The sequence below is a fragment of the Hippocampus guttulatus genome, chromosome 7, assembly GCF_054856545.1.
Source record: "Hippocampus guttulatus isolate MCC_2025c chromosome 7, RoL_Hgut_1.0, whole genome shotgun sequence".
NCBI lineage: Eukaryota > Metazoa > Chordata > Actinopteri > Syngnathiformes > Syngnathidae > Hippocampus > Hippocampus guttulatus.
This window is the reverse complement of record NC_141267.1, coordinates 14364929-14387827: the sequence shown is the minus strand read 5'-3', so window position 1 is coordinate 14387827 and position 22899 is coordinate 14364929. Positions and strand designations below refer to the sequence as shown.

Genomic DNA, 22899 nt, shown 5'->3' with positions numbered 1-22899 from the left:
GCACTTCAAATAGTGTTTAGAACAGCATAAAAAGCCTTACTGGCTCTGACTGCTCACCATTCATCACTACTTTTTTTAAAAATTTTTTAAAGCACTCGAGTGAGCAGGGGGTCAGCAGTGTTTCCTGGCTTCTTGTCCTCTTGGATGTCAGGAGACAAAATGTTAATAATGACTTCCTGGGTGTAAAGATGCTTGGTCGTAAGTTCTTTACGTGTATTAAATCAGGAATGTCAACTCTCTGGAATGACAGCAGCAACCTCCATTTTCTTTAACTTCATTCAAAGAAATGACCCTAACTTGGAACACAAATTAAAGTATAATGTGGACTGTAAGCCTCAAAACCCTAACCCTGCCTTTAAAACCTCATTTAAAGCCTAACCTTATCTTGAACCCCTAATTTGAAACACTATCCATAAAGAAATAAAGTCCAACCTAAATCCATTGTAATAAAGTATCCTTTTCTGCGGCGGTACCAATTTACTACTAAATAGTAGAACTTACAAGTGAGCACCAAATGAAATAATACAAGCAAATCACATAAATCCTTAATACTAGACTCAATTATGCAGAATGTCTGTACGTAGTACTGTATTATAATCATAAGTAGTTGAAACATAACCCGTAATATGGCGTACATAATTTAGATGCTTTGTTAATCTTTGAAAATGTCACGTTAATAATATACTCATGCATTGTTATGTCTCATTGGGAAAGTTTGACTTGAAAAAATACATAAGGTCAAGGCAACTACACTAGCGAGAGGGACATCTGGCGGTCACTTGGTGCACTGCTTTCCAATGGTTTGATGTTTTTACACTAAATGGCATAGTACAGGACAGGTATACAGCATTGACATCCTATACAAATGATTAAGTCTATCACAAATTCAGCCTTTAAAATATATAGAAACTGTTTTCCCGATCACGGTCAGGGATATGCTATATGCTAGTAGAACTGTACTCAAGCATACAAAGTCATTATTAGCTATATTTTTCACATCTCAACTCAACTGTATTTATAGAGCATTTTCAAACTGCCATCGCTGCATACAAAGTGCTGAACATTGAGCAACCAACATACAACAGTAAAGCAACAAATCGGTAACAAAGACGGTAGAAAGCACCGAACAACAAAACCAAGAACAAATCTGAGTCACTTCTGTAGGTGTTTATCTCATATGTGTGTTTGAATTGATCATTCATTAATTTGTACATGTTGGTCAACCTGATGTTGAAAGGTACTTTATCAATACATATTTGTTTGATTGGACTGCAATTGAGGTAGAGTATAAGACAATCAAGCGAAAACGGCAAGCAGGTTTTAACGGCGTCAGTATCATCAAAACGGCGTATGAAGGCAACGATTTTTAAAAGGATTTTATTGACACAAAAGAACAAACAATATAACAATGTCACATATTCATATTTAAATTGTAGAATACATCTAATTACTGTATATACTAGCGGTAAACCAATTCTCATTTACATGTGTTCTTTTACTATTACACAAATCTATCTGAAAATACATTAAATGTAAAACAAATTACATTGAAAATTAAAATGCACAGTGAAACAGCTAAACCTTATCTAGATATTTGACAACTAAGGTTTTGTGAGGGGAAAACACGTAAAACTGTTCCACAGGAATGAACGTCTGTAAATCTATTTACATGACGTAATGCCATGCGTAAAAAGGCCGGCCCTGGCTACTCCGGTTTTTCCAATAAAGTAAAAAAAAAAAAAAAAAAACTCAGATTTTTTTCCACTTCCGCTTCCGGCGTATCCAGTGAGAATAGAGAAATTAAAATAAATCTTGAGGTTTTTGGAAAATGTTAAAAATGGGTATAATTTTAATATAAAAATCATAGTTTGGGGCTGTATAGTGGAAATTAAAAGCAACTTGTGTTGACGTTTTTTCGGCCACAGCTCCGGTGGGCGTGACCCAGCCGGCTTTTACGTCTGACCCCATAACTGTGTCAGAGCCAACGGAAGCAGCAAGTCATTCTGACTTTGCTCTTTTCCCATTCTATCTCGCACGCGTATACTCGATTGGTCGCTTCTCAGAAGGTGCAGCCATATAAAAAGTGAAAGGTAGGCGGCAGCTTCTTGTTACCAGGTTTCTTCGCGTCGACGGTTTTTTCCTCCAGACAAAAGACGCACACATGGATCCTCACAACACGAACGCGGAGGCGAAGAGGTGCCTGCTCAGCCACGCCAAGACTCTGAGGCTGCACACGGGAAATTTAGTCAACAGAGCCCGTCTAAAGAAGAAATGTCCATTCTCGCCGGGCGAGGAGGTAAACTCCTTTTTAAATGTGTTTTTTAATCGAGTGAGTGAGTAAGCGAGCAAGGCTCGCGTCCAAGTAGCTAGCGGAGCAGGTGTGTTGAGAAAAAAAACTGAGAAGGAAAACATGCCTGACGTCGAAAATTATGTCAACATTTCCGAAAGAAAGAGGAAAGTGTCGCTCATAACATGACTGGTTGACGCTCCCTCCATTCACTGTGTTTGTTTGTTTTTTAACGGTTGGACATAATGGATGACGAATGCGAAGCCTACCAGTTTGGCATGACGCCACTTCTGAAATAGCAAACCTGCTCTGTAAATTTTTCTGCAAGTATTTGCATTTTCAAATCTACACCGTTCCTAGGAAATCACAATGTCTCATCACTGAGCTATTTTTAGAACAGACCCACGACTCATGTGGGTAGCAGGTTGCCAGATTACGTAATTTAATTAACATTTCCTCGTGGAAGCTATTTTATCATTTGTGTTTACACTAGCTGTTGCTTTACTGGAAAACCTGCATAGCACCAGCCTCTGTCTTCCATGATATAATCTTATATGTTACATCATAGATTGTATCATTTTAATCCGAAACCCAAACTTGAAACCCTGACCCTATCTTGAAACCCCAACCCCTAACTCTGACTGACAACTGTAATTTGAAACCGAACACTAACCATAACTGTTAGCGTGTTCAACAGCATTTGACTGTGACCATTGATTTATAACCACTTCTTCCACGTGTTGCATTCTTCATGCAGCTGCCTTCCTCACCCCCTCGCTTTTTGAGCCACAGAAAAGCCCTGAACACAAATGATGAATCGGATGGCACAACATTTGGAGTGTTCACCCACTTTACAGTACAAGAATACATGCTGGCACAAGTCAAGTGGAGAAAAATGTGGTCCAGATGTTGCGTTTGGAGCAGAGTCCACTGTAAAAATCTCATCATATGTCTGGAAACATTCTTGGAATCAAGTTTATGGGGATTTGACTATGCGTTAAACTAGCGCGTGTTGGTCTTTTTCAGCTTCAAGAATGCATCCAGGCTACACTGAGCAGCTGGTTCTCCACAATAGAAGCTCCGACCGAGGTGAGATGACCAATTATTCTCAGTGCATCAGCGTTTTCATTTTCAGTGACCATTTACCAGATTGAATGGATGAGAAAATATATGATGCGATGATTGAAAAATGCATTATGAGCATTCTCTGGGCTTATTTTCAGAGTTTCCTTTAGGATGTGTGTGTCATATGGCTAGGGAAGAAGCGTACTCTTTGAATTGAAGACCAGGCCGACTAGTTGTATGGATTCCCCCTAAGGGGGGTGGAGCTCCACATGGTCAGATGGCAACATTCCGACAGAACAACTGCGGCGATGGACTTCAAATGATGCCTTTGGATGTCTCGAAAAGAAGCTGTCATGGCCAGTGATCATGCAATACTGGATAGCCGTCTGAGGCGCCATTCCAAACGACTGTATGTTGGGATGAATGGGGAGGGGGCATGAGATGGTGATCATTCCATTGTCACCTTATTGTTGTGGAACCCAAGAAAAGCAACAAAGAAGCGTAGTGAGTGATCCCTCACTTGTTTGCTGGGGTGCACATACCCCAGCTTTGGCTATGCTGAGCTCAGTGATATCCACTGGAGTCACATAGCAATGGGGGAGGTTATACCAGTGGTATGTTTATAGTTGAATGCGGCGCACATGCAGGGAAATACCAGCAAAGGAAAGTTTGACTCAAGGTGGGTGTGGCGATTACGGTGGATTCTAGCTGTCCATCATGTCTGATGATGACACTTGCTCCAAGGGAGGGGAGGATGGGTAGGGGGGTGGGGGTGGGGGGGGGTCAGCAACTCTGTCGCTGGTGCCACTTCTCGTGGGCATAGAGACCGATTCTTGAGCCGCAGACTCGACCACAGATGGAGCAAGGGAAACCGGATACCAGGGGGGTACCAGCTGCCCGCTGGTGTCGTTGAATGCGTTTCTCGGTTCGTCTGGCTTGGTTAATTTTGTGTATTTCAGAGATTGCAGTAGCACAAGTGATCTGCCAGGTTGGTCTGTTGAGTGCAAGTGTTTCAAGCTGCGTGGGGTTGATGTTGGCTCGCTTTAGGAGGTCCCTGCTGTAGTCCTTGAGGCGCCGCTTTTGGCCCCCAGCAGAACGCTTTGCACCTCTCAGTTGGCCATAGAGGACCTGGCGGGGCAGGCGGTTGTCTGGCATGCGAATGGTGTGTCCAATCCACCGAAGATGTTTTTTCGCCACGGCCGCTTCCATGCAGATGGAATTGGTGCTTTCGAGGAAACCACTGAGCTCAGTGATATCCACTGGAGTCACATAGCAATGGGGGAGGTTATACCAGTGGTATGTTTATAGTTGAATGCGGCGCACATGCAGGGAAATACCAGCAAAGGAAAGTTTGACTCAAGGTGGGTGTGGCGATTACGGTGGATACAGAAGTGTACAGAGGCCAGGTTTATGTGATATTCAATAATATTATGAAAAAAGTGAAAATTTCTATTTATAATCATTTCTACAATTAATGGGATTGATCACTTGCACAACTGAATTGGAAAATATATATATATATATATATATATATATATATATATATATATTGCAAAAGTACAGAACCTTTTCCAACTGGGGGACGCGGCTGTGTTCAAAATTTACCTCTCACATTTTTAAGAGTCATGTTAGATGGGAATCGGCACACTTGCCACGATCTAAATTGTCTCTTATTACCCCCAAATAAATCCTCATCTTTTGTACATCCTGGTGGGCCGGACCTGGCCCCCGGGCCTTGAGTTTGACATGTGTGATGTACAAGGATCCCCAAGGTGGCCCGGGTAGGGATCAAGGTAAAAGCTGGGAGGAAGTGGGGGGCCCGACGACGCTGTAACTCAAGCAGAGTGCTGGAGTGGTTGGAGCATTGACCCGAGTCAGAGCGGGTCTGGAGACCGTTCCAACACCTCAGTATGAGAAGGCCAACTGGAAGGAGGGACTCGGACTGGTCCGGGGCGGGAAGTGAAAAATTCACATTTTTACACCAAATCCACGTGATTGGCATCGACCGATCATACTCGTGGATGATCGGTATTGACATCTTAAAATCCTGATCGGAGCATCCCTATTCTAGAGTCACTCAGCAAATTCAACCGCCTGAAGCTACCTTTTCTTTTTTTTCTGTTTTTTTTTTATTAAAGGATTTACCTGACACATTGGATTGTAACATCCCCCAGGCCACAGATGCTGTCATACCTGAGGAGAGGGAGGAGCTTAAAGTGTCAGGTGTGTGCCTTAATCTTCTGATTTACTACATGGCTTATGTTAACCTTTCATTTTTCCCCCCTTCCCCATTATCTTAAAATGTCTTCAATCGGATTTTAAAACCACATTTTCCTTCAAATATGCCGCTATTAACTTGAGTGTCAGCTTACCAATTTGCTTCCACGTGCTAACATGAAAGTGTTTGCAAAATGAAACTGGTGGCTTTGTCTTGGCAGCCAAGCTGTTCCTCTTCGAGTCGGGTCAGTCGTCCATCAGAGATGCAGTCGAGATGGGTAAGAAGGAACAGTCTCGCTCAATGAACGGCTGTTGAAAACGACGGCGGCTACTCACTGACTGTATCTTTCCTCTCCAGCCTGCCAAACGCTGGCCGTGTCCCAGCTGGACTCTGTGATCATCGCAGCGCGAAGGCTCCTGGGGGACGACGTCCAAACGTTGGCTCCTCTTCAGCCAGCGTGGGAGGAGCTGGAGGCGCTCGTCCACAGCCAGAGGATCGCTGCCATCGGCACGGCCGACCTGGACAAGGACCTGCTGGAACAACTCTACAACTGGGCTCAGGTTTGTCGCAAATGGCCTTGACAAAAATGTATAAATGTTTCCACAAGATGTCCACTTTAAGTGTGAAAGAAGTTGATTGGTGGTGCATGTAACTAGTGTGCCTTGTTGTTTCTCCAGGTCAAGCCCAGCAGCAACCAAGTGAACCTGGCCTCCTGCTGCGTGATGCCCCCAGAGCTAACCGCCTTCGCCAAAGAGTTTGACATCCAGCTGCTCACACACAACGATCCCCCAGGTGAGCATCTCTTTCCGTTCTTAAGGAAAAAAACCCCCCATAAAATATTCACAGCGCTTCAAATTTCCCCACGTTTTTACATGAGAGCCCCAAATTCAAGATTGATAATATTTCCTCCCTTCAAAATTCTTCACCTCATGACAACGTGAGTTGAACACTTAGTTGAGCATGTGCCTCGAGACAAACGTGCCTCTGAAGTCGACGGATAATTGCTTTGGCTTCATGCTTGGTCCTTTGACGCGCTCTGACATCTGTGGGATGTTACGGGAACTCTGGCAAAAGTGATGGTGGATGAAATGTTTGATTTTTAGAGAAAAAAGGCAAATCGCAGATGTTGCATAAAATTAGTTTGATTCAAATTGCCACCCTTCTGCCTTTAAGAAACACATTAAAAAAAAAAAAAAAAAAGCAAGGAAATTGTTGTCACCAGTCACTATTTTTTTTAAAGCATGTGGGGGGTGGGGGGAACATGGAATTGTGTAATTCTGAGGGGAAAAAAACTTGAGGAATTGCATAATTCTTTTTCAGGGATTGTATAGAAAGGTGTGTGCCCTGTCAAATCGTGTTCTTTCAACTGAATTCATAACATGTGGACTCTAGTTAGGCTGTAGAAACATCTGCGGATAATGAAACCTGAGCTCGAATTCGAGCTTCGTGGTTGAAGACTTTTGACGGCTGGTGGGCTGATTGATTCCATAACGTGGAAAAAAATGAAGTGCTGCGAATACTACTCAGATTCTTCAATGGCATTCACTAGTCGAGTGTCGCCCCCCCCCCCCCCCCCCGCCCCCCCAACCTTCATTGAGCCACCCAAGGCACATTTCCAGAATAAAAAGAAAATCTCACGGCACACCACCAAGCAAAGATGTTACAAGAACTATGTAGATTATCCGGAAATAATGATCCTGACTACCGGTACTCACAAATGCAATTAGTGTGAATTCTGCGGCTGTTTAGTTGAAGACAATATTGTTATGTGTTCTGTTTTGCAAAGATTGAATCAAGGCGACTGGACCTTTTGTATTGGTTGCACCTTTCACCCAAAAGGCTTCCTCGTTTACAAAATTTGAAGTACCAAATTTCGCCAATGAGGTCACCGTTAGGTGTGGTCACAACAGGGCTTCTGTTTTTGCAAGGCAATCACCCGCCTTGGGGCAAAACAGCTCAGTTGTGACACACCTGCCTGAGACATAGTCGTGAGTTAGGAAACAACACACTTAAAAGTGGGAAATTGTTTCATAGCAAACTACTGTAAACGATTTCTAGTAAATATTCTAGTAAGTATCTCGCAGAGGCGAGTACGCCCCTCACATTTTTGGGACAAAATTGAACAAATCACACTTTGTTAAAATTTAAAGTCATCACTTCAATGTGCAGTTTGTAAAACAGCATACGTTTACTGACTCCTTAAAATAACAATCCACAGCTAGCAGTCTAAATAGCTGGCAACATAAGTGAAAATAACCTTGTTGGGCCTAATTTGCCATTTTTCCTCCTGGTGTCGAGTGACTCATTCGTGTTACAAGGTCTCAGGTGTGAATGGAGCAGTTGTTAATTTTAGATGTTATCGCTCTCCTACTCTTGTTTCCATGCAGAGTTGATATCAGCGGCCACCTTCCGGGAGGCCATGCAGGAGGGAACGCAGCACGTCGCCACGGATGACTGGAGGCTGGAGTGGCTTCTGCGCTACTCCATCATCGTCAAGAGCCGCGGCATCATCAAGGCCATGGGCTACCTGTTCAGCGCCAGGAAGGCGGAACTCTAGCGGGACGCGGGACTAAGCCATTTGTCATATTTTCCACTCTACGCCACATGCAAATTAACACTTCTGCAAACATGGAGGCTGCCACTTACGTACTCTGCACATCAAACATTTGCTGACACATACTGTCAGAGAGTTGTCGAGAGGGGTTTTTTTTTGTGTGTGAGATAAGAACTTTTGAGCGAAATCATTTTGGGGGTAAAAGAGAGGCACTACTCACAAAAAAATGTAGTGATAGTGAACTTGGTGATTTTTGCCGTTGAGCTGCTACTTAACAAGTTTTGCAAAACACTGAAATAATGAACTGTTGGGTATTTACAAGTTTAGGGAGGCTTCAAGAAATTCACCCTTAAAGCTGGTCCTGTTCATTGGGAAATCTCATATTGTTTTTTTCAAGTGATGCGCATGACAATATGGTTTGACACAAAACATACCTCTAGCACCAGCCATGTATGCTAACACATAGAATTTTGTTATACAGGTACATTGGGGTGGGGTGCAACTACAGTATCCTCTATCAAGTGGTTCGGTTGGTTTCACAATGACAGTCTGTACAGCGAATCTAATGTCAATGTCAAAGGGAGTTTGAGTTCCTAATTACTGTATTGCATTGTGATTTGCAGCTTTACTGGTGGGTCATTTAGCGGTTTCCTGAACCCTCTTCAAATGTGAAGTGCTTCACTGCAGTTGATTATCTCGTCCGCATACCTGCTCTGATCACCAAATTTTCATTACATCGAGAAGAAACTGTAAAAAAAAAATGGATTATGTTCCTATAATCATTTGTATTTTGTGAAAAAGAAATGGCTTATCAAGTTCAGATTTTTTTTCCCACCTCCCGGAGTAATTTGCAGTCCTCATCAAAAAAAAAAACTCACAATTTTACCTTTGGAAGTTGAGCTAGTTAGCCTTTAATCTAACATTTTACTCATTTGCTGCCACCGTTATGACCCTAACTTGTGATTTGTCATGAGATGAAAGTAAGATTTTTAGATTAAGTTGAGGCTGATATATTCGATTTTTTTTCTTTTAATCGTTTGAGAGATATGGAAACATCCTTTTTGAGGTATTTTTATTTTCTGAGTTAAAACTTGTTTAATCCAGTAAATTACTTGAAAATATCTGCTGGTCATGTTACCTGTACTGTCATTTGGCAAAAAACGTCTTCATTAAAAATGTATAACATTTGGGGCTGGTTTCAATTTTTTTTTACAGTTGAATCCGTGTGTATGATTTAAATTTAAATAATTTGTTGCATAGAATTTAAATGTTCCGAACTTTCAAGATTAAATCTGATTTAAATATTTCAAATGAGTCCTGGTGATATTAATGGGAAAGCAACACCCATTTTTCGTTCTTTTAGTTAAAAGTCCCCCTTTTATTCAAGGATATTTTTGGGGAAAGGGTCGGGGCTTGAAAAAAAAAATCAACGTAATTTGACGTAGTCACTGATGACGTAGGGGTACACTCGCCTGATATAAATGTTCTCTGCGACTGACTATTCAGTGTAGTTCAGAGTGGTCAGGATAATCGGTCTTGAAAATGGATGGTTGAATGTAACTCGATGTCGATTATTGACGGATTGTACCGATTCGTGGCCCAGTTATTTGACTGATTTCCAGCGAACAGGGGTCCACCGTATTTTAAAAGCATTTGCTCACGCCAATCTCGTTCTTCCCTATCGATTGCTTTCGTCTGGTTTCCCAGCGGAAGTGACAGTTGATCCAAGATGGTGGCCACCAGAAGCGGAGTTCGAGGGTGCTCTCCAACTAAAACTAAGCTCGAGCAGGCCTCAGACGTCCAGGTAAATGTGCCTACAACCTTCTCCGAGCAGCGTACACACATTTTGTTTGCGAGCGAAATATTTTAAGCTTTCGGCGTGTTTTTTGATCGGCTGCTGCGTGTAGATGTTCCAACTCACGTGGTCCACTGCTAGCGCTCGCTCATAAACTTCAAAGAGTTCTGTGTTATATACGGGTTTTACTTTTGTTTTCTATACTAACATTGTTATATACGGGGAATAGTAAAATAAAAATTACAGTTTGTAATGAAGCATGGGTATGAATTATTTTTTGAATATGGAATTGGTTCATTTGTGCCCAATCTCGACTGCCATCGCGAGGACGAATCCTAATCAATTGATCGAAAATAACACGAAATAACACTACCTTTTAAAAAAATCTATGAAGAATTAATTACCCTCTAAAGTCGGTGTACCTCGTAGCATTTCCCTCCTGCACTAGGCTGCAAAGTTCACGGTGCACAAAGACAACCATCATACATGTTTTTGGAATGTGGGAGGAAACCCGTCAAGTCAAGTACAACTTTATTGTTAAATGCGCTGTATGTGCAACAAACAGCACAGAAGAAATTTCTTCCCTCTCAACCCGACAACAAGAGGAGCCGCTGCAGGTGCTTGCGCCGCCATCAAAAGAACAGTTAACATAAAATGACAAAATAATACAACACAACACATAAGACACAGACAGCCGTGCAATCTGAACCACTTTTCCGGCATACGCTTTGTTGTTTGAAGCAGTTATAGATGAAAGAGGAGCGAATCAAAGTGTCCTTTTCAACAGTGGATCAAAGATGTCAGGCTGAAAATGTGCATGCGTCTGCTACAAGCTAAGTTTGAAAGCAACAAGAAGCTGTAGCGTCCATTAACAAAAAAGAGATTGGCTCTCATCTCCTGTCCCATATAAATCCGCTTCAATTCCAAGCCGTGACTCCCAGTTCCACTTATGCATCAGCGCTCTGCGCTCACACTCCTTTCTTCTAATCGACGGCTCCTCAAGCCATGCATCCATCCAGCCGCAGACCGTCCTAACAGTACCGACCTTTCCCATGAACAAAGTGGGGCTGTGAAAATGTTGCCCATTACAGGCGCAAAACACAATCGTCTGGCTGTCCAGCAACGACAGTCAAATGGCGCCGACATTCCTCCCAGTCAAAATTAGTGCTGGTACACGTGTGCTGCCGAGAAGGCGCAACCACCAAGCACAGATTCTTCTTCTTTGACGAATGTCGTGGCCAAAAATGCTGAAAACAATCCACATCAGGTCCATACGACGTAACAACATCACCATTCGACAAGACAAAAACAACATAAAAAAACAACGAAAACCGCAAGGCTCTTCAAGAGAACTTGCCGACGCTGCCTACTCGGGCGCCTTCTTGAGGGGGAAAAAAGGCACCCATTTTAAATTTGAAAAAATTATGGCACCAACCAAATGTCACACAAAGTACAATAAAAGAGTGATAATGTCAGTTTACTTACTCGGCGTGATATTTGGGCCTGCTTAGCAGGACACACAACTTACTATACTGGCAGGCATTTAAGAAAGACGCGTAAATCGTCAACACCTCAGAATCTCTGTCTGTCTCCTTTTCTAGTTTTTATAACAGTCATGCTTAAAATGCTTGAGTAATGCTAAAGTAATCATTTTTGGACCAGTAATGAGATCATTTCACACACAAGTTGGGAATCGCCGATGTTTGAAATATTGCCAAATGTCTAACTGTCACTACTAAACACAGAATGACACCAACGCATTGTGTGAAGCTGCAGTCCTGATGTTTTCCTCTTTTGCCTCACAGGCCACTCCATCAACAGGGCGAAGAACCAGGAGTGCGGCCTCACAAGCAGAGAACTCGACTCGGCGTGTTCTGGTGGAAACCAGCAAACGGCATGGAGAAGAATCCAACAACCTGTTGAATAGATGCTCACGAGCCTCCAGACTCCACAGCCCCGAGCAGCCTTGCACCCCCGTGGGCTCCATCCACGAAGCAGATGTCTCCGACCTGGAGTCGTGCTGCTCTGCCGTCTCCGATGTGGTACTGCCGCTGACGCGCAGAAGGGCGGTGTACCAAGTCAGTCAAGAAGAATCCGAGGTGGAGTCGTGCTCTTCGAAAAATGTCCGAAGCTCGAAGAGGAGAGCTCCCAACAAGAAGGTGGAATCCAGTAGCTCTGTTGTGTCTGACAGTGACCCTCCAGCAACATGTAGCAGAAGAAGCAAAAGACTTGGCGTCACCTTGAATTATGCCGAAGAAGTGTCTGAGGCGGACACTAGCTGTTCTTTTGTGTCTGTGCACAAAACAGTCAGAAACACAAGGAGCAGGGCAGCTCCAGACAAGGCTGCAAAGGACAAGGAGGACTCCTGCTCTTCACCGCCGACCGAATCCCAAAGAGTGACCCAAAGTCAAAGAAAACGCACCAGATCCTCCGCCAGACCACGACCAGAAGAGCCCGAACTTTCTGAAGCCGAGAGCCTCACTTCTAACGTCTCAGGAGCTCCGGTTTCTTATTCCTCGATCCGCAAGAGTGCGAGATTAAGAAAAAAGTTGAATCCCATTCCCTTGAACCTGGACGAAACCTCAGAAAGCTCCTCGAATTCCAGAAGACGAAGGACAACTAGACAGACCATCGGCGAGAAGTCTTGCGATTCCGAGGGCTTCGAATCTGGCTCTGAATACGCTATCAGCATGAAGAGCAGGGTGAAAAACCGATCCCCCAGTTCCAAGTCTGCCGAGTCAGACTCTGACCCGACGGACGGACACTTTGCCCTGGGTAGCGCCTGCAGCAGCCGCACCGGCTCAGGAAGTGCTCGGCGGGTTCAGTCCACACCAATTAAGGATCTCCGCGTTGTCCTGGAGTCCTCTTTGCAAGAAAACGTACCACGCGATTCTATGCTGGATAGCACGGTGATCGTCGAGGATGCAGACCGTACATTGCTGGCAGAGGTGGAGCAAGTCAACGTGACGTCAGCCGAGGCGGTAGTGAATCAAGTCGGACAAGATGGGGAGGAAGTTCTCGTTGAAGCTGCAGTGGCGACTGCAGGCCAGCAGGGCGAGCTGTCTGCTGAAAAGCTGGAAGAGGACGTCTCGGCAGTGCAAGAGATGGAGGAGGAAATGGGGCCTTCGCCCTCAGTCGCGAGATGCGAGGATGTCGACGCAGACGATGAGGAGGACGAAAACGTGCGAGCAGAGGTGTCGCGCGATGACCACGGGGTTGACTCGGGAACACGGGAGGAAGAGGAGGACATGGAAGTGGAGCAGGTGGCACGCCGGGAAGCAATCGTGGAGAGCGGCAAGGAAGAAGGAGACGATATTGGTGAGAGGAAGCCCAAAGAGGCCGTGGCGTCCGTCGATGAGCAAGTGACACCTGACCAGTTTCCGCCTGAGGGCACGGAAGCCACTGACAAAACATCAACGAGCAGCCCCGTGGCGAGCAGAGAGGACGAAAAGGAGGAGGAATTGGAAGAGGAGGACATGGAAGGGACACAAGGCCTCTCCGGGAAGCCCGAGGAGGCCACGGTGACCGTCGTTGAGCAGATGACACCGAAGAAATCTCCACTTAAGGACATGAAAGCCACCAAGGCAACTAAAAGAGTCAGCCTCTTGGAAAGCAGTGAGGATGAAGAAGAAGAGGAGGAAGAGGAGGACCAAGAAGACGAGGACACAGGAGATAGACCAGGACCCTGCTGGAAGCCCAAAAAGGAGGCGGTGGCGCTGGAGTCTGTCGACGGCCTGTTTATGGTGGACACGAGGGCCGGGCAGGAAGCGGACAACGATTACTTACTGGAGCGCGTCACGCAGAAGAACGTGGTGGGCGCCAAGCAAGAGGAGGAGGACTTTGTGGATGAGGTGGCCGATGAAGACGACGATGACGACTGCGAGGAAGAGGCGCTTCTCGTGTCGACCAGGAATCCTTTGCTGTGAGTAAAACACAAGACAAAGGGACACTTTATTTGGCACACTTAGTCGTCAGATTTGTGAGATGTTTTCATTTTTGTTTGTTTTGAAGTCTGACCAACAACATTTGTGCAATACAGATTTTCCAATGCGTTGCAATTTATAGCTGTCACGGTTTAGAAAAAAAAATCCACCTGTTGCTGAATCTCACCCTTAATACACAAATCTTCCTAAATATATATGCAATGATAATGAAATTGATAATAAATTTATTTTAAAAAATTACGAAGTGTAGCACACTGAATATTATTATTATGATTATTATGAAACCCTGATGCTATAGAAAAAAACAAGGGCAGATTTGGAATAAGTGCAAAATAAATCTAAGTTCACTTGAATCTGATTTAAGAAAAAATGTATTTGTTGATCAGTGTTTGTGTTGAAAAATAGGAATCATTTGCAACAAGTGCTTTTACTTTGGAAAACAATGATCAACACTTTTTGCCTGTTTCGGACCGACCCCATAGCTGAATCAAAATCTTTTTTTTTTTCAATGCTGTTTTTGAAAAGAGTTATGGATATTAAAAATCCAATTCATTGTCAAAAACAATCAACGGAAATAATGGATTATTAACTCATTCATTCCCAAAGACGTTTTTAAACGTCTTTTCAGACTTGGTCCGGAATTGGCTGGTACTGAATGAGTTAAAATTGCTTGTCGCAGTCTTACTCCAGTGAGGGGAAAAAAAATGGGACACTTAAGGTACTGTAATGCCCTTGCAAGCGGGCAAGGAGAGCCACAGTCACCAATCCGATTTCAGCACGAACACGAAATGAACACTACCACTGAGCTGCGATCGGCCACAACTCAAGCTCAGAAGCTCACACGCTAACAGTCTCCTGTTCCTAATGTCACTCACCTTGCCCCGCCTCACACACCCAACACGACTCGCTCTTACTATCAACTTCATAAGGTTTTAGCTCTTTCCCCTGAGGCAATGTCAACAAGAAGGCTCAAAAGTATCTATTCTCGTATAAATACGTCTCTGGCAACACTTCATCATTTTTCATTGAGCTTGATTAGGAGCGCATGAAGGAAATGAGCCGTGACGTTCCCTCGCCATTTTTTGCAGGAAAGAGATGTCCACTTGCATCGACCCGGGCATCAATGTGAAACGGCTCGGGGGGTTGTACATCACTTTCGACGGCAGCAAATCAAAGCCGGGCTCCAGTTCGGTGGGGCGGCACAAGGAGAAGAAGGACCAAGATGAGGTCAATTGCACCCGCCGACGTGTTTTCCTGGTCACGATTAATAACGAGCATTATGAAGGTTCCGCACTGTTGAGGGAGTCGATGGCGGCCTGATAGTTTTGTCTCGTCGCTTCTTCTTGCCGTGTGAAAAGTTGTTCTTCACACCGCTTTGTCTAATTCCAACAGTGAATGAGATTTCTTTTGTCTTTTCAACTTGACAATCTGTGTTTTGGCATTTGAATGTTTTCATTTGCAGTATTGCCCCTCTCACCGACCTACACAGATTCTTTATTTGTTGGGCCCCATTGTGCCCTTTACTGAAGGGCCCCAAGATGCCACAAGATGGCGCCATTGCCCCTTGTGATGGTGTTGAAATAAGATGACGGTCAGGTCGAAGGGAAAAATGGTTCTTGTGGGGGTGTCAATTCTTTCCAGTACCATTTACGGCAGGTCTTTGTCTTTATTGTGGGGATTTACATTTTTTTTTAATCATGCTTTTAAACATTCCTTTGTGTCCCACAGATTTGCATTGGATATGAAAGGTGCTCTACAGATGATCTCGCCATGCCTTGTAACATTGGTGGTCTTGTGCACAGGTGATGAAGAAAAGCGTGATGGGATCGGACTTTGAGAAGAAGGACGCCGTACCACCGTACAGTGAATCCAAACAAGCCTTGAAAAAAAAACGCAGAGTAAGTTGCGCTATCTTTTTGGAGATTCAATTTGAAAAGTGTGGGGTTTTTTTATATGGGGAGGGTTTTGTTCTTGCACTCCCGCCATTTTCTTTACATTATTAATTTAGTACAGTACCTACCTTACGAAATTAATTGGTTCTGGAAGAAATTTCTCAAGTAGAAAATTTTGTAAGTCGAGACGCATTTTTCATGTAGATCCCCTAATCCGTTCCAAGACGGGTGTCCCCCCCCCCAAAGAAATTCTGACGTTACAATTAGATTATTGCACAAGAAATGAGAGTTGTGCATAATATAAAAAACAAAGAATAAAGAATAAAAATGCTGGCCATTTAACTTTTAACTGAATCCTCATCTGTTTTTTTGGCCTCTTTAGTGCATGTTCTCTCTCGGAAGTGGTTTTTGCCTGGCATTTTGTAAAGAATTGCTTTTGTCGGCTTTTAACAATCCTTCGAAAAGGTCCAAGGCAAACGTTAGCATAGTGAGCGATTGCCCCACTGGTGAACACTTTTTCTGGGTGATTCGCATTCAAGTAATACTACCTCATGGCCTAAGGGGCGAATGACTAGGGCACTGCATAGACACATGTCTATCTACACACAAAGACACATTCGGTAGAGGTTCCTCTCAGCCAATGGGATGGCAGGAAGATGCTCGGTAATAGCCAATGGCAGAGCAGCTCTAAGTATGTTGCGTTCAGGAAACTCGATGCTGTGAGTAGCAGCCGACACTGTATTTCTACCTTTCGTATCTCGAAATTTATTTCGTAACAAGAGGCAATATTTTCCTGTTGAGGCGTTTCGTAACGGCCTATTCACTCAGTTGTCAAAATTCCTCTTTTCCCCTCTTCCAGTTGGAGCGTGAGAAGACCACAGGAGACGCTTGGTTCAATATGAAAGCTCCTGAGCTCACAAAGGAGCTGGAGGGAGACCTGAAACTGTTGAAAATGAGAGGCTCCATGGATCCCAAGAGGTTCTACAAGAAGAACGACCGAGACGGCTTCCCCAAATACTTCCAGGTCAGGGCAACCCCCCCAAAAGATTTGTCATTACCTGTTGGAAAGCACGTGCAGTGTTTTTAAAAGTGTTTCTGTGCCGGCATGCAGGTGGCCACCGTGGAGGATAACCCCATCGACTTCTATCATTCTCGTATTCCCAAGAAGCAGAGAAAGAGAACAATGGTGGAGGAGCTGCTGGCTGATGCAGAGTTCAGGAGGTTAGACAACATTGTGAATGAAGTCAAGTTCGTCTCTTTCCTCCCGTGCTTTGTGCTCGGATTGGGCAGGTGACGCTTCCGCAGAGAGGAGCCAATTTACAAAAAAACCCCAAAAGTGACTTTACCTCCCAAAGAAAGAGACAAACATGAGCGGAATTCCTCTCCCAGTCTTTTGCTAATGACAAGAACGGCGCCAAGTAGAGGGCAAAGGCAGACCAAGTTCTTGACACGAGGTGCGCGCTTCCAAGCCGCTAATATTTGGCAGAGACCGCCTCTCCTCAGAAGGAATGCGCAGAGCGCTGGGGCACTTCGATATTACCTGCGTTGACCTGACGAGTTGTGCAGTATGACGGCTCACGTTCCGCTAAATAATTAACATTCCAAATGTCAATACATGAAGGCTCGTGTTTCCACATAAGATATTTCTCCAGGAGGATAGATAGCATTGTCATCTGCCAAGAAAAATAAGATGATTTTTTTGGAATGTGGAAGTTGATGCAAATTAATACCAGGGAGGAAGTGTACTGGCAGAAATTAAAAAAAATGGGGAAAGAAAAACTCAAATGGTACTATCATTTAATTTTCCCAAAAGCAGAGGGGGGAAAATACTAAACCATACACAATTGATATCCGACAGAGTGGTATGATATTCTTGCTATTTGCTGATAATTACCACCATTTTATATTCGGACAAAAAGACCACAGTCTCTGCCCACTGTCAAGCAGGACTTTTTCATTTTGTCCAAAAAAAAAAGGCACACGCTTTTCTTGGGGCAGTATGCAGTTAACAGTCACTTTAGGTACACAATCTACAACAATAAATAAAAGTCAAAGTAAATCATGGGCACAGTAATGAAGCTATTGTGTCATTCATATCTCTGACCAAATGATCATCGCCAAGGTGTACTTTTTGACACAGCTTATGTGTGTAATGAAGTGGTTAGGGAGTGAATACTTCATGATTTAAGCATGTTTCATGCCATAAAAAAAAAATCTATACTTGCTACTCTTTTTATTTTCATACCAGAAATCTGACTTGTTTTGTGTACTGATGTTTTGTTCCCTCCGCAGCAACAACAAGAGGAAGTACCAGAAGATTGTGGCCGAGAAAGCCGCCCAGGCATCGGGCAAACACAAGAAACACAATACATTTCACAAAAAATCCAAGAAAGGCGCAAAGTAAGCGTGAATTGTGAGACAAGGAAGGACTTTGTACACAAGGGAAATTATGTGATCAGAAAGAACTTGTAAACAAACGGGGATTTTATTTTCCACGTGTAGAACTGCGCAGCAATTCTTGTTTACAAATAAAACTGCAACATTGAGTTACCATCACCGATGTTTCAGTTTTGGTACACATTGAAACAAATTTATGTAAACCTGAAATGTTTCAATGTATACGTTGAAGAACTGTTTTGTTTTTTTGTATGTATGTACTGGAACAGAAATAATGACTAATCAAGGTCTTTGTTCATTATTTATACTGTACATGTAGCTGGATTTTTCAATCCAAAGTATTGTGGTGGTTGCCATCCAATGTAAATTGACATGATTAGTAAGACATTTTAAAGTCAGCAAAAATATTGGAAACCTTTTTTTTTTTTTTAAATCGATGTTCACATGTGCAGAACTTTTCTTTCATAATCATTTTAATTTTCAGCCTCAGAAAAATCATTGTGACGCTTTAAATGCTGGATTTGTTTTCCCCATTTCATTGTATGATGTGAACTCGATTAAAAAGGTTCCCCGCATGATCACCCGTCAACTATACTGCATGAAAGCGAAAATAAATGTCATAACCGTCTTCCTTGAGCAATTTTGAAAATGCCGAAACATTTTTCGAAGAACACAGCTGAGGTGGTCAATGTTTTACAATAAGTGTCATTTCTTGACTAGTGGACATGACTGTTTTGTTCCAATCATGCGTCAACGATGCCAAGTGTTCAGTTTTCACATGCAGCAGGCTCAGAGTCACGGAAACTCGGTTTAAATTTCAGAGGATTTACATCCAAATTATCTTGCTGCTTTTTACAGCAGTCGCATCGATAGAAATAAGGGCACTAGTTCCATTGGCAGCCATAACCGGCCACGGATAAACTGAGTAGCCCATTGTCCCATTACTTTTGCTCCCTTAAAAAGTGGGTGATGCAGATGCAAACTTCTGCAATTCTTCAGCTGTCACCTGATTTGGATGGAAATACTTCACATCAGGGCGGCCCGGTATCGCCTAATTAGTGTGTCGGCCTCCGGAAAAAACGACCATGTATACTAAGGCGTTTTTAGACGAAAAAAACGACCATATATAGTAAAGCGTTTTCGACGAAAAAAACCCCAACCAGTAAGGCGTTTTTAGACAAAAAAAAATGACTATGTATAGTAAGCCGTTTTTCAACGAAAAAAAGGACCATGTATAGTAAGGCGATTTTAGACGAAAAAACGACCATGTATAAAAAGGCGTTTTTGCCGAAAAAAACCCGACCATGTATAGTAAGGCGTTTTTCATCCAAAAAAACCGACCGTATCGGAAGGTGTTTTTAGACGAAAAAAACGACCATGTATCGGAAGGCGTTTTTAGACAAAAAAAAAAAGACCATGCACAGTAAGGCGTTTTTAGCTGAAAAAACGACCATGTATAGTAAGGCGTTTTTAGCCGAAAAAAACGACCATGTATATTTAGTAAGGTGTTTTTAGCCGAATAAAAAGGACCATGTATAGTAAGGCGATTTTAAGGCGTCTTTAGCCGAAAAAAAACGACCATGTATAAAAAGGCGTTTTTTGCCGAAAAAAAACGACACTTTTTAGCCGAAAACCCCCCGACCATGTATAGTAAGGCGTTTTTAGACGAAAAAAACGACCATGTACAGTAAGGCGTTTTTAGCCGAGAAAAACGACCATGGATAGGAAGGCGTTTTTATCCAAAAAAAACGACCATGTATGGGAAGGCGTTTTTAGACGAAAAAAAACATGTATAGTAAGGCGTTTTTAGACGAAAAAAAACATGTATAGTAAGGCATTTTTAGACGAAAAAAACGACCATGTATACTAAGGCGTTTTTTGCCGGAAAAAAACGACCATGTATAGTAAGGCATTTTTAGACGAAAAAAACGACCATGTATAGTAAGGCGTTTTTAGCCGAAAAAACCGACCATGTATTGTAAGGCGTTTTTAGCCAAAAAAAAAGACCATGTATAGTAAGGCGTTTTTCGCCCGAAATAAACGACATAGTATAGTAAGGCGTTTTTAGCCCAAAAAACACGACATAGTATAGTAAGGCGTTTTTCGCCCAAAAAAACGACATAGTATAGTAAGGCGTTTTTAGCCCAAAAAAACGACATAGTATAGTAAGGCGTTTTTAGGCCGAAAAAAACGACCATGTATAGTAAGGCGTTTTTTGCCTGAAAAAAAACAACATAGTATAGTAAGGCGTTTTTAGGCCGAAAAAAACGACCATGTATAGTAGGGCGTTTTTCGCCCGAAAAAAACGACATAGTATAGTAAGGCGTTTTTTGCCTGAAAAAAACGACATAGTATATAGTAAGGCGTTTTTAGCCCAAAAAAAACCCAACCATGTATAGTAAGGCGTTTTTAGCCCAAAAAAAACGACCATGTATAGTAAGGCGTTTTTAGCCCCAAAAACCCGAAAGTATAGTAAGGCATTTTTCGCCTGAAAAAAACGACATAGTATATATAGTAAGGCGTTTTTTGCCCAAAAAAACGACATAGTATAGTAAGACGTTTTTAGCCCAAAAAAACAACCATGTATAGTAAGGTGTTTTTAGCCCCAAAAGACATAGTATATATAGTAAGGCGTTTTTAGGCCGAAAAAAACAACCATGTATAGTAAGGCGTTTTTCGCCCGAAATAAACGACATAGTATAGTAAGGCATTTTTAGGCCGAAAAAAACGACCATGTAAAGTAAGGCGTTTTTCGCCCGAAAAAAACGACATAGTATAGTAAGGCGTTTTTAGCCCGAAAAAAACAAACATGTATAGTAAGGCGTTTTTAGCCCGAAAAAAACGACATAGTATATATAGTAAGGCGTTTTTAGGCCGAAAAAAACAACCATGTATAGTAAGGCGTTTTTTGCCTGAAAAAAACAACATAGTATAGTAAGGCGTTTTTAGGCCAAAAAACCCCGACTATGTATAGTAAGAGGTTTTTCGCCTGAAAAAAACGACATAGTATAGTAAGGCGTTTTTAGCCCAAAAAAACCCCGACCATGTATAGTAAGGCGTTTTTAGCCCAAAAAAACCGACCATGTATAGTAAGGCGTTTTTAGCCTTACTTTACATATATAGTAAGGCGTTTTTAGGCCAAAAAAAACCGACCATGTATAGTAAGGGGTTTTTCGCCTGAAAAAAACGACATAGTATAATAAGGCGTTTTTGCCCGAAAAAAACGACCATGTATAGTAAGGCGTTTTTAGCCCAAAAAAACGACATAGTATAGTAAGGCATTTTTTGCCCGAAAAAAACGACATAGTATATATAGTAAGGCGTTTTTAGGCCGAAAAAAACAACCATGTATAGTAAGGCGTTTTTTGCCTGAAAAAAACAACATAGTATAGTAAGGCGTTTTTAGGCCAAAAAAAAACGACTATGTATAATAAGGGGTTTTTCGCCTGAAAAAAACGACATAGTATAGTAAGGCGTTTTTAGCCCAAAAAACCCCCGACCATGTATAGTAAGGCGTTTTTAGCCCAAAAAAACCGACCATGTATAGTAAGGCGTTTTTAGCCTGAAAAAAACGACCATGTATAGTAAGGCGTTTTTAGCCCGAAAAAAACGACCATGTATAGTAAGGCATTTTTCGCCCGAAAAAAACGACATAGTATAGTAAGGCGTTTTTCGCCCGAAAAAAACAACCATGTATAGTAAGGCGTTTTTAGCCCGAAAAAAACGACATAGTATGGTAAGGCGTTTTTAGCCCGAAAAAAACGACCATGTATAGTAAGGCGTTTTTAGCCCGAAAAAACCGACCATGTATAGTAAGGCGTTTTTCGCCCGAAAAAAACGACATACTATAGTAAGGCGTTTTTAGCCTGAAAAAAACGACATAGTATATATAGTAAGGCGTTTTTAGCCCAAAAAAAACGACCATGTATAGTAAGGCGTTTTTAGCCCCCAAAAAATGACCATGTATAGTAAGGCGTTTTTCGAACGAAAAAAACGACCATGTATAGTAAGGCGTTTTTTCTCCGAAAAAAACGACATAGTATAGTAAGCCGTTTTTAGCCCGAAAAAAACGACATAGTATAGTAAGGCGTTTTTCGCACGAAAAAAACGACATGTACAGTATAGTAAGGCATTTTAGCCGGAAAAAAAACGACCATATATAGTCAGGGGTTTTTAGATGAGAAAGACGACCATGTATATATAGTAAGGCGTTTTAAGACGAAAAAAAGACCATGTATATAAAGCGTTTTTAGCTGAAAAAAACGACCATATATAAGAAGGGTTTTTTGCCCAAAAAAACGACATAGTATAGTAAGGCGTTTTTAGCCCAAAAAAACAACCATGTATAGTAAGGCGTTTTTAGCCCAAAGAAAACGACCATGTATGGTAAGGCGTTTTTAGCCCCAAAAAAACGACCATGTATAGTAAGACGTTTTTTGCCCAAAAAAACCGACCATGTATAGTAAGGCTTTTTTAGCACGAAAAAAACGACCATGTATAGTAAGGCGTTTTTTGAATGAAAAAAACAACATAGTATAGTAAGGCGTTTTTAGCCCGAAAAAAACGACAATTTTCGCCTTCCTTTACATGGTTGTTTTTTTTTGTTTAAAAACGCCTTACTACATGGTCGGGTTTTTTTTTGATAAAAACGCCTTTCTATACATGATCGTTTTTTTCGTCTAAAAACGCCTTCCTATACATGGTCGTTTTTTTCATCTAAAAACGGCTTACTATACATGGTGGTTTT

General features: G+C 42.4%; 2 protein-coding genes across 4 annotated transcripts; both read left to right on the top strand.

Moving 5' to 3' along the window:
• The first annotated feature begins 1958 nt into the window (after positions 1-1958).
• gclm (glutamate-cysteine ligase, modifier subunit) lies at positions 1959-9312 on the top strand. Of its 2 annotated transcripts, none has more exons than XM_086116170.1 (7): positions 1959-2296; positions 3314-3376; positions 5527-5575; positions 5791-5847; positions 5928-6130; positions 6248-6362; positions 7958-9312. In XM_086116170.1, exons 1-7 carry the CDS (start codon positions 2162-2164, stop codon positions 8125-8127), a joined length of 792 nt encoding a protein of 263 aa, XP_085972296.1. In that variant the 5' UTR covers positions 1959-2161; the 3' UTR covers positions 8128-9312. The 2 variants fall into 2 exon arrangements, with proteins under 2 accessions (XP_085972296.1, XP_085972295.1); XM_086116169.1 differs by having other exon boundaries at positions 1960-2296; positions 5491-5575.
• A 535-nt stretch (positions 9313-9847) lies between these two features.
• dnttip2 (deoxynucleotidyltransferase, terminal, interacting protein 2) lies at positions 9848-18780 on the top strand. 2 transcript variants are annotated; one of them, XM_086116455.1, is made up of 7 exons: positions 9848-9928; positions 11725-13841; positions 14952-15090; positions 15666-15761; positions 16615-16779; positions 16867-16976; positions 18048-18780. In XM_086116455.1, the coding sequence occupies exons 1-7, from the start codon at positions 9854-9856 to the stop codon at positions 18157-18159; spliced, it is 2814 nt and encodes a 937-aa protein (XP_085972581.1). In that variant the 5' UTR covers positions 9848-9853; the 3' UTR covers positions 18160-18780. The 2 variants fall into 2 exon arrangements, with proteins under 2 accessions (XP_085972581.1, XP_085972582.1); XM_086116456.1 differs by lacking the exons at positions 16615-16779; positions 16867-16976; positions 18048-18780 and having other exon boundaries at positions 15592-15738.
• The last annotated feature ends 4119 nt before the right edge of the window (positions 18781-22899 follow it).

What these genes read in the sequence shown, in the direction of transcription:
- gclm (XM_086116169.1), top strand. Translation starts at nt 2,162, where the DNA reads ATGGATCCTCACAACACGAACGCGGAGGCGAAGAGGTGCCTGCTCAGC. An exon ending in AACTCTACAACTGGGCTCAG is followed by an intron (nt 6,131 to 6,247) that starts GTTTGTCGCAAA and finishes TTGTTTCTCCAG; the next exon opens with GTCAAGCCCAGCAGCAACCA. An exon ending in CACACACAACGATCCCCCAG is followed by an intron (nt 6,363 to 7,957) that starts GTGAGCATCTCT and finishes GTTTCCATGCAG; the next exon opens with AGTTGATATCAGCGGCCACC.
- dnttip2 (XM_086116455.1), top strand. Translation starts at nt 9,854, where the DNA reads ATGGTGGCCACCAGAAGCGGAGTTCGAGGGTGCTCTCCAACTAAAACT. An exon ending in CCTTGAAAAAAAAACGCAGA is followed by an intron (nt 15,762 to 16,614) that starts GTAAGTTGCGCT and finishes CCCCTCTTCCAG; the next exon opens with TTGGAGCGTGAGAAGACCAC. An exon ending in GCTTCCCCAAATACTTCCAG is followed by an intron (nt 16,780 to 16,866) that starts GTCAGGGCAACC and finishes GCCGGCATGCAG; the next exon opens with GTGGCCACCGTGGAGGATAA.